The 10,150-nt window shown below is 65.3% G+C and overlaps 1 protein-coding gene across 2 annotated transcripts; it reads left to right on the top strand.

Annotated features, from left to right (window-relative positions):
• BRAT1 (BRCA1 associated ATM activator 1) lies at positions 1–9,785 on the top strand. Of its 2 annotated transcripts, none has more exons than XM_068967246.1 (15): positions 1–173; positions 776–941; positions 1,027–1,169; positions 2,438–2,592; positions 4,392–4,539; positions 4,980–5,352; positions 5,632–5,748; positions 5,939–6,030; positions 6,698–6,816; positions 6,892–7,078; positions 7,286–7,359; positions 7,905–8,007; positions 8,130–8,228; positions 8,377–8,552; positions 8,857–9,785. In XM_068967246.1, the coding sequence occupies exons 3-15, from the start codon at positions 1,043–1,045 to the stop codon at positions 9,529–9,531; spliced, it is 2,445 nt and encodes an 814-aa protein (XP_068823347.1). In that variant the 5' UTR covers positions 1–173; positions 776–941; positions 1,027–1,042; the 3' UTR covers positions 9,532–9,785. The 2 variants fall into 2 exon arrangements, with proteins under 2 accessions (XP_068823347.1, XP_068823348.1); XM_068967247.1 differs by having other exon boundaries at positions 8,860–9,785.
• The last annotated feature ends 365 nt before the right edge of the window (positions 9,786–10,150 follow it).

Here is a 10,150-nt window from a genome sequence, read left to right on the forward strand (position 1 = left end):
CAACGGGCTTGGCGGCGGCTTGTCCCGCTCCTCCTTAGCCGGTTCTCTGAGCCTGGGCCTTTGGGGCTCTCAGAGTGGCCTCCAGGGGCGTCTTCCCCGTCCTCGCCTCCTCCAGTCCCGGCGGGTCGCGCGGCCCGGGGCGGGGCCTGCGGCGGCTGAGGGAAGCGAAGCGGGTGAGGCGCGCACCCGGGGACGGGTGGCGGTCGCTGTGGAGGGCCCGGCGGGGTCGAGGTTAGGGGCCAGGGCCTCCCGGGCAGTAGAACCGCCTGGGGCCCGCGTGCGCGCCCCTGGACTGGGCCCCAGCACCACCACAGCCGCCGGCCTGGCGTCCTCCTTGGGGTCCACGGGGAGGGCGCCTTCCTCAAGAACGTAGCCTGGCCAGGGATGGACAGACGGACGTCCCAGCTTGCTCTTGACCCCGGCAGACAGAGTCACTGGCCACCCCATACCCCGGCGAGAGCCCTCCCTGCCCACAGGACCGCCGGGCTCCCGGGCCTCTCCCAGGCCAGACCCGCAGGTGCTCTTGCAGTCCCTGGAGGAACCAACAGTGGGCAGGGCGCCTTCCCCTCCGCACACTGCTGGCTGCAGGGTTTTCACACTGACTCTGGGAGGGACAGACAGAAAGACAGACACCTGCCAGCTGGACTGAGACCCTTACAGCTCTGACTGACTAAGCCGATCAGCCTCCTACACGTGGCTGGCCCCAGAGAGGCATGCGCCCCTAGCTCGACAGGCCTGCGGCCTAGATCAGTTTCACTCTCTTTCCTCCTACCAGAATCCAGAGTTGGCTGCCTTTGAGCTCCTGAGGCTGCATGGTTTACCCCAGACTCCCATCTCCACCGCCAGACTCGAGGGCTCCAGTTTGCTCTTGACAGCCTCCAATCCTACCCCAGCCGAGGCAGCTGGGAGTTTCCCTCTGAAGAGTCATCACCTGGCCTGAGGTGAAAGTCCTGGGGCCTGGTGGGGCTGGGGGCTGCCTGTGACTAGGCGGATGGGGTCTGGCCCTGCCTGACATCTCCTCTGCAGGAACCCCAGCCCCATCATGGACCCAGAGTGCGCCCGGCTCCTCCCGGCTCTCTGTGCTGTCCTGGCAGACCCCAGGCAGCCGGTGGCAGATGACACTTGTTTGGAGAAGCTGCTGGACTGGTTTAAGGCAGTCACTGAAGCAGGTAGGGCGAGGGCAGCTGCCGACTCTCCCCGGAGGCCGGAGGGTGCAGGGCTTCCCTGTGCTAGGAAGAGGCCGTCTGTCTGGGGTCGTTCCTCTACATCTTAGAGAGTCCTCCTGGCTTGTCATATTTCCTCACCCACAAATTATGGTTAGGGTGAGGGCATGTAGGCTTTCCTGGTGGCTCAGTAAAGTCACCTGCCAACTCAGGAGACTCGGGTTCAATCCCTGGGTCAGAAAGATCCCCTGGAGAAGGAAATGACAACCCACTCCAGGATTCTTGCCTGGAGAAGCCCATGGACGGAGGAGCCTGGCGGGCTACAGTCCACGGGGTCACCAAGTCAGAGACGACTTAGTGACTAAACAACAACAGGTGTGCGTACACGCACACACACACACACACACGCGTGCACACATGCACACACACTCTTTGAGAGTGTTTTCCGTTATAGTTTATTACAAAATGTTGAGTATAATTCCCTGTGCTTTACAGTAGACCCTTGCTGTTTATTTAAATGTAGTATCTGCTAATCTCAAACTCCTAACTTAGTCCCCCACCTTCCCCTTTGGGAACCATAAGTTTGTTTTCTTTGTCTATGAATCTGTTTCTCTTTTTCAGATAAGTTAATTTGCATCATTTTTTAAGATGCCACATGGAAGTGGCATCAGACGAGACTTGTCTGACTCACTTCACTTAGGACGGTAGTCTCCAGGTCCGCCCACGTGGCTGCCAGTGGTCTTGTCTCGCCCCTTATATGGCTGAGTCGTAGTCCACTGTGTCTGTGCAATGGAACCACACCTTCTTCATCCATTCACCTTTTGGTGGGCGTTTACGCTGCTTCCATGTCTTGGCTGTGGTGAGCAGCGCTGCTCTGGTGTGTAGACACTTCAGGTGCCATGTCTGGAGAAGAATGCCTGTTCCCTGTGTGTCTTGCTGTAGTACTCTCCGTTTAAGAGAAAATTACCCACTGGAGAGGCGAAGATTTTCTGCAGCTCTTATTTGTGTCCTTTTTTCATAATCAGCAGGACAGAGCGTCTTTTCGGGTCTGCCGGCCATTTGTATTTCCTGTCCAAGTCCCTTGCCTGTTGTCGAGGTGGTGTTGAATTAGAGTAATGAGTCCTTTGAAGCAGTTGCTGCAAATACTTCTCCCGGTTGGACTGCTGACTCTAACAGACTGAGAGAGGGGGTCTGGGAGTTGCCAGAAGGACAGTCCCTTTTGGAGGCACGCACGGCGCTCTGGTGACGTGCGTCCCGGCTGGGCCTGTCCCCAGGGTCCAGTCTCCTGTTACTGCAGGAACACCCCTGCCTGGTAGAGCTGCTGTTCCATGTGCTGAAACCCCAGGATCTGAGTTCCAGAATCCTGTCCTTCGCACTCCGCCTTGCAGGGATCTTTGCAGCCCAGGAGAACTGCTTCCAGTTCCTCCAGGTGAGCCTGGGCCTCCCATCCCCTGCAGGTGCACAGCAGCGGTGGCTGTCGTGGCCCCCGAGCCTCTGAAACTCGCGTCGCCCCCGTACCTTGGCGTGTTCCACAGGGTTTTTATTCCTGAGTATAGTCCTCCTCTGAAAAACTCACCAGGAACGGATTGGGGTGGAGGGTGAACTTTTTGGAATCAGACAGAGCTGGGGTTGGGCCTCTGCCCCTTCGTGGGTGCCCCTCAGTTCAGCAGGGCAAGCTCCTAAGGCCCCGCCCACCCCAGCTAACGGTGGAGCAGACTTTCCAGGGTGTTCCACACTGAAGCCTGTTATAGGAAATGACTTCGTGTCTGATCATCCTTCCGTACATACCTCAGCGTTTCCAGAGTCACGTTCGGGTTATCCTGAGAGCCCGGGCCAGTTCGCAGGTCAGGAGCCATCGCCTCTGTCTCCGGGTGAGGAGACAGCGAAGGCTCAGCAGCGGAACGCCACAGGACCGGCAGGGCTCCCAGCGGGCCCTGCACAGTCGGGCTGCCGGCGGGCCCTGCACAGTCGGGCTGCTGGCGTGGTCTGTCACACCATCTGCCTCCCTGAAACAGATCCTCAGTCCCAATCACGTGGGCTTTCCCAGCTTCTCTGACTTCCTGGGTACTCCCTGGTTCCCGTCTCTTCTTCTCCATCTCCTCTTTTTCCTTCCTGCAGCCAACCGTGGCTGTGGAGGCTTAGCAGGCCACGGGCTGCCCTTCTGTCTGGTGGCTGGCCCCTGCATACGGCGACAAGGGACACGGCAGGTTTGGGCCCTGCGTCGCAGAGGCAGCTTGCCTTGGGCCCTGGGCCCCTGTCACTGGCTTGGGCTCCTGTTCCCTTTCTGGCTTCCCTTTCACAGAACCCCAGGGCTGCTTGTCAGTGAGATGCTCAGCATGGGCCCCGTCTGGGCAGGGGGCATGCGGACAGACGACATGAGGCTGGGGGCTGAGCCTTGGTGCCCTCCCACTGGCTACAGGCTGCCCCCAGGAGGGCTGTAACTTTGGTGGGGGGCCATTTAGATGACGGGAGATCCCACAGAGGGCCTCCCTGTGGGCTGCTACCAGCAGCGGTGCCCCGTAAGGCCATCGTGGGGCTAGACTCATCCTCCAGTGATTGAAAGAGCGTCTTCTCGGCCCAGGGATCCCGCACCCGGAGTCTGAGGTGACTAGAGGCACCCTGTCCCTCGAGGGTGGGGCCAGCATTTTATTGTCAAGATAGACAAGGCTCTGAGCAAGTCACGGCCCCAGGGAGGGGCTCTGGGGGAAAGAGGCAGCCCCCGAGTTGCCACTTACTGTACTGGGCCCCGTGGGGAACAGGAACCTCGGGCACATGGCAGGGGTCAGGGCGGTGTGCTGCTGTGCCGCAGATGGACACCCGTGCGCAGATGGGCACTGAGTGGGGAGTCGGGCACTGCCTGCTGCGGGGCGGGGCAGAGGGCTCGCAGCTGGCTCCGAAGGGCTTGGAGCAGGTGTATGTGCAGGGCAGGCCTGACACACGGGGTGTGCTGGGGAGTCTGGGGCGGGGGACATCTGGAGGAGGGCACGAACCACACGTGCCAAGCGCAGAGCCCAGGGGGCTGTGGAGACCTGCGGGTGTCTTCGGGCACAGGGCGTCATGGTCAGAGGGGTCGTTTGGCGTTTTGGCCGGTGTTTGCGGTGGGAGGGGCTTCTGGAGCGGACTGTGACAGGGTCGGAGCCTGAGTGTGACACCCAGCCCTTCCTTCCCAAGTTCTCTCCCTGGGAGGCAGAGCTGGACTCACGCGGCTCATTCCTCCTTCACTTCCAGCAGGGGGAGCTGCTGCCCGGGCTCTTCGGGGAGCCGGGCCCCCTCGGGACAGCGGCCTGGGCGGCCCCCTCCGTGCGCAGCGGCTGGATCCAAGGCCTGCGCTCCCTGGCGCAGCACCCCAGTGCCTTGCGCTTCCTTGCCGACTCGGGTGAGTGCCCCGCCCGCCCCGCCCGCGTCTCTGCCCTCCCCATCCCTGTGTGAGCTCCTGGGCCGTGCTGGGTTCTTCTGAATGCGAGAGCGGCCGTGGTGTCACAGGGCTGTTGAGAGGAACACTCGGGGTGACCAAGTGTGGGGGCCCCTCTAGGCTGTGCAGTGTGCTTTGGTTTGTAGGTCAGACTCAACAGCTGGGGTGGCTTTGAGACTGGTTAGAAGGCTCCAAAGTGGCAAGGGTTCTCAGATCCCCACCCCGTGAACCCCCAGCTGGTTCCAGCCTCCGAGCGGGGGGAGGCTGGGCCTCTCACCCTGCCTCCCCAGCGGGCGGGATTCAGGCTCTGAAGCCCCTCAGTGTCTCCAGCGTCCCTGCTGCCCCGCGACACTGTCCCAGCTGAACCCTGTCTCTCCCCCCTCGCCCCGTTGTCCGCCCCCCAGGTGCTGTTGACACCATCTTCTCCCTGCAGGGAGATCCCAGCCTGTTTGTGGCCTCCGCCGCCGGGCAGCTCCTGGTGCGTGTCCTCGACTTGGCCCTGCGCGGGCCCGCTGAGGGGCACGTCTGCCCACAGGCCTGGGACTGGCCGGCCTGTGCCCGGAAGGTTGTGTGTCACCTCGAAGACTGCCTGCGCTCCGAGGCCGCCCCGCGGGTCACGCAGGCCCTGCACGTCCTGACCACCACGTTCGGGCACTGCCATGGCCTCTGGACGCAGGGCCTTTGGGCGCGGCTGAGCCCCCTCGTGGCCCGCCTGCTCGAGAAGGACCCGGTGCCGGCCCCGCACGCGCTTGTGGACCTCCTCCTCAGCGTGGCCCGGTCAGGCCCCCAGGCGCAGCTGTCGGGCGGGGGGAGGGGGTGCCGCTCGTTTCCTTCGAGGTCTCAGGGCGGCCATCACACCCGGGGCCGCGGCTCGTTGGCTCCTCAAGAAGGTTGCCTCGAGTCAGGGCAAGCCCTCAGGGGGTCTGAAAGCCCGCGCACTGGGAACGACCTCTGGTCTTGGGTCGGGCACGCCCAGCACCACGGGCACAGCTGCCTACTGGGCATGGTGTGGGCTGGACGGAGGAGTGACGCTGGCTTCTGGGGCCTCCTCTGCAGCTCTTCTGTGCTGAGCTCTGACCCTGGCCTGTGGGAGACCGCAGCACAGGCCCTCAGCCGCCTGAGCCCCACGCAGGCAGGGCCTCTGGCCGCGGGGATCCTGAAACTGCAGGACTGGTAAGGGCCAGGGTTCGTGTTGTGCAGGGCAGGCAGTGGGGTCGAGGACCTCCCAGGACCCCTGCTCCTGGTGGCGTGCCAGTCAGGAGGCTACAGGGTCGCGGTCTCCCGGTCCCCAGCTCTGACCCCTTGCCTCAGCCTTGCTGGGGGTGTTAGAGGGGCAGGCACCCTCACTCTGTCCTGTCTGCAGTCCCCAGGCGCTGAGGATCCAGGCCTTTGGCATCCTCCTCCAGCCCCTGGCCCATGTCCTGGAAGCCACTGCTCAGGCCCCCGGAACACCACGTAGGCTGTCGGGGAAGGGCGGGCGGGTGCAGGGAGGCAGAACCCTGGGGTCCTGAGCATGTCCCTGGGGCCGGGGCAGGCTGGTGAGCATTGAGGTACCTGGCTCGCCTCCCCAGCCAAGAGCGAGGCTGGCAGGGCTGTGGGCCGTGTTCTCGGCAGTGACTGGCTCGTGTGCCACCAGGAGTTCGTGGGGCAGCGTCCCCTCCCCAACCCCGTGGCATCGTCGAGGGGGGCCCCAGAGTTGCCGACCCTGCAGTCGGTGGTGGCTTCTGGGGCCTTGGCCGCGTGGACTGTTCCTGACCACATCGGGCGCCTGGGCCTGGCACTCGTCCTCCCAGGCTGGCTGTTCTGTGATGGGAAAGCGGGTCTTCTCTGCCACAGCTTGTCTGCTTCAGTTGCATGGCGGTTTGGGGGTTAGACACAGGGAGCCTGCTGTGCCCAGTAGCCCCACGTCAAGGGAGAGAGGGGCCTTCTGACCAGCAGAAGCCAGCCCCTGCACGGGCTGCCAGGAGAGCGGGACTCCACTCGAGAGCCCTGCAGACAGGTTCAGACTATATGTCACCCGGCATGGCCACTGCTCAGAGCTGCCAGCCCCGTCTCTGGTAGGAATCAGTGACCGGCGGCCTCGCAGGAGGGGCCCACTCACCAGGAGCGTGTTCCCCCCCAGGCTTGCTGGAGGGGGCCGCAGGCGACCTGATGGCCGTGGACACGTTCCCGCCCTCCAGGTCGGCGTGCGTGGGTCTCCTGTGCAGCGCCCTGGCCCACCTGGAGCTGCTGCAGCCCCTGGTAGGTGTGGCCCGGCCCGCGTCTGCCCTGGCAGCGGGACCTGCGGCTGGCACTGACGCTCCCTCCCCGCCCCAGCCCCAGCGCCCCTCGCCCTGGCCCCAGGCGCCCCTGCTTGCCGCTGCGGTGACGATACTGCGATTCTGCAATGGCTCGGCAGCCCCCAGGTCCGAGGCAGGCGGCCGCCTGTGCGCGATGCTGGTGGGCTGTGTCCGCGTCCAGCGAGCTGCCCTGGATTTCCTGGGGGTCCTGTCTCAGGGGCTGGGTGAGTGAGAATGTGTTCTCTTGCACAGCTCGGGCATCGCTCAGCGGCGTCCCGGGACTGCTGTCCTCTCCTGTCTCCTCCCGGGAGCGGCCGGGATTCAGCTGCCTGAGGGCGTCTGTGCCCCTGTTCTCCATGGGCTGACACCTCTGGGCGCGGGAGGCCCCAGGGTGGCAGGCTGGGCGCTTCACCCATCCCCGTCTGTCACAGGCCCCCCGGAGTTGGTGACGCAGGTGTTTGCCATCCTGCTGGAGTACCTCGTGAGCCCCGACTCCAGCCCCACGGTACGGGCAGGGCGGGCGGGGTGGGCAGGCAGCTGCTTGGGGCTTGGCTGGGCTCGGGGCTGGTGGAGATTGAGGGAGGGGCCGTGGGAAGCAGGGAGAGGGCCCAGTCTTCCCAGGAATTCTCTCTCAGAGACGGAGACTAGAATCGGGTGGGCCTAATGCGTGGGACCAAGTTCCCTGAGGTTCCCTGCCAGCCTCCCTGTTCTCACAGCCCCAGAGCTGCTATGCTGTGAGGCACAGGGTCAGTGGTTCATGCCCTGAGCAGGCGGCGGGGTGGGGGGGTTAGGTGGCAGGCCTTCAGGAAAAGGCCCTGGTGTTCCCGTCTGACCTGGGAACCAGAGGTCCTGAGAAGAGCCGCCCTCTGCTTCTCTGTCTCGTGTTGATGCCCGTCTGCCTCCTCCAGAGGCTCCGGCCTCACAGAAGCTGGGCCCAGGTCCCCTCTCCCCCAGCACGCCGTCCCTATCGCACAACCCAGGGCCAGGCGGGCGTGGAGGGCGCTGGGCGGGGCGGGGGCCAGCTCACCCCTACCTACCCTGCCGCCCCAGGTTCTGAAGAAGGCCTTCCAGGCCACACTCCGCTGGCTCCTGAGCTCAGCCACACCTTCCGGCTGCTGTGACCTGGAGCCCTACACCCAGCTGGTCCTCGGAGGTAACCCTCGCCCCCCCGGGGGAGCCGAGGGACGTGCAGGGTGGGGCGGGGGGCCGGGGCACGGCAGGGAGGCCACAGGCGGGGGCCGGGGCAGGCCCCCCTGAGCCGTCCCTCCATCCCAGAGCTGCTCGCCGTGCTACAGAAGCGCCTGTGCAGCCCCTGCTGGGAGGTGAGGGACTCGGGCCTCGAGTTCCTGACCGAGATGACCAGACGCTGGGGAGGTGAGCACAGGGTTCAGGGGCTGGCCTGGCCTTGGCACCGCCCCCAGGCTGTGGGAACTTGGGCCCTCTTGGCTGCCTTTGGGGGAGTGAGGCGGGCCCGTGGACTCAGCGCTTGGTCACTGCTGCTTGTGGCTGCTTGGACCCACAGGGCAGGGCAGCTTCAGACAGGCGCTGCTAGGCTCGGAGGTGCCCGAGCTCACCAGGCAGCTCCTGCAAGACCCTGAGAGCTACGTCCGTGCAAGCGCAGTGGCCGCCGTGGGGCAGCTGTCCAGCTGGGGGCTGCTTGCCGCCCCCTCCAGCCCTGAGCACCCAGCCGTCCCGCAGGTAGGACACGGTGGGCCCCACGGCCACGCGGCCCACCCCTGGCCAGCCTCCTGATGGCCAGGGTGAAGCGGGTCTGCCACGGGTGTGGGCAGGGCCTGGAGTCTCCCGCTCGGCCTCCTACACCCCTGTCGCTTGGACATGGTCACCCCCATTTGACAGATGAGCAAGTGGGGGGCCCAGGGGCACGTGGCCTGAAGGAGGCAGAGCAGGCTGAGCCCCAGCACTCACGCGGGGTCCCTCGGGGGTCCTCCCTGCCGCCCCTGTGCCTGGCCCCCACCCACCCGCCTCGCACTCTGTCTTCCAGAAGACCCCACTTGAGGAGCTTCTGCTCGTCCTGACCACAGACTCAGAGGGGTTCCCCCGGCGGGCCGTCATGCGGGTCTTCACCGAGTGGCTGCGGGATGGCTACGCAGACGTGGCTGAGGACCCGGAGCAGTCCGTGGCCCCGGTGCTGCAGGCGGCGAGCAGGGACCTGGACTGGGAGGTGCGTGTCCAGGGCCTGGAGCTGGCGCTGGTGTTCCTGGAGCAGCTGCTGGGCCCCCGCGGCCCCTCCACGGCGGCCCCGCCCGGCGCACTGACCCAGGCCCTGCAGGCCCTCTGCCGGGTCCAGCTCTTCGAGTTCGCCTTCCGGTCCTTGTTTGACTGTGACCGCCCCGTGGCCCAGAAGTCCTGTGACCTCCTCCTCTTCCTGAAGGCCAAGGCCACTCCCTCCGGCAGCCAGCAGGAGGTGGGGGATGGTCCCAACGTGGCCTCCGTGGAGGCCGCCCTGCGGAGGTGGCGGGCCGGTGAACAGGGTCAGCCCCTGGGGGAGCTGGCGCCCGAGGCTGTCCTGGCTGTGCTGAGGTCCATGGACCTGGAGGCCCTTCGAGACACCCTGGCCGAGAGCAGTGACCACGTGGAGAGAAGCCCCCAGTCCCTCCTGCAGGACATGCTGGCCACTGTGGGCGTCCTGGGAGATAACGAGGCCGACTGCTACTGACCAGCCGAGCGGCGCCTCCCCGGGACCCTGCGGCCCCACAGCCCTTTCTCGGGCCCTGCCCTCCCTGGGACCCTGCTGGGGCCCCACGACCCTTCCTCGGGCCCTGCCCTCCCCGGGACCCTGCTGGGGCCCTACGGCCTTTCCTCGGGCCCTGCCCTCCCCGGGACCCTGCTGGGGCCCCACGACCCTCCCTCGGGCCCTGCCCTCCCCGGGGCCCTGGTCTGGCCAGGCGCCCAGGGGACCCTCCAGGGGATCCAGGACCAGGCGAGCCCAGCAAGGTCAAGGAGTCCCATTTTGATGTATTGCTGAAGAAATGGCTCATTTTCTACTCAAAATAAATGTCTTGCGACCATGCCAGTGGGTCACCGACTCTGAGACGGCCCAGGGGTGGCCCAGGCCCCGTGGGTCTCAGAGACACAGCTGGGGAGGGCCCTCTGCACGGGGGCCACGTGCTTCCCTGGCCTGGGGTGGGGGTTCCTCTGCTGAGACCCCACCATGCCCCAGGGATACCCAGGCTCAGAGAGCCAACAGCTCAGGCTGGAGAGTGTGGCTTCGGCCTTGGCCCTGAGGCCAGTGACCCTGGGCCCAATCAGGCCAGACTTTCAGTCTCCGAACCCTC

This window comes from Capricornis sumatraensis, chromosome 3 (genome assembly GCF_032405125.1).
Source record: "Capricornis sumatraensis isolate serow.1 chromosome 3, serow.2, whole genome shotgun sequence".
NCBI classification, from domain to species: Eukaryota; Metazoa; Chordata; class Mammalia; order Artiodactyla; family Bovidae; genus Capricornis; species Capricornis sumatraensis.

Excerpts from the sequence above, each read along its gene's own strand:
- BRAT1 (XM_068967246.1), top strand. The coding sequence starts at position 1,043 with ATGGACCCAGAGTGCGCCCGGCTCCTCCCGGCTCTCTGTGCTGTCCTG. Across the intron at positions 4,540-4,979 it reads GCGCTTCCTTGCCGACTCGG|GTGCTGTTGACACCATCTTC; the intron begins GTGAGTGCCCCG and ends TCCGCCCCCCAG. Across the intron at positions 5,749-5,938 it reads ATCCTGAAACTGCAGGACTG|TCCCCAGGCGCTGAGGATCC; the intron begins GTAAGGGCCAGG and ends TCCTGTCTGCAG.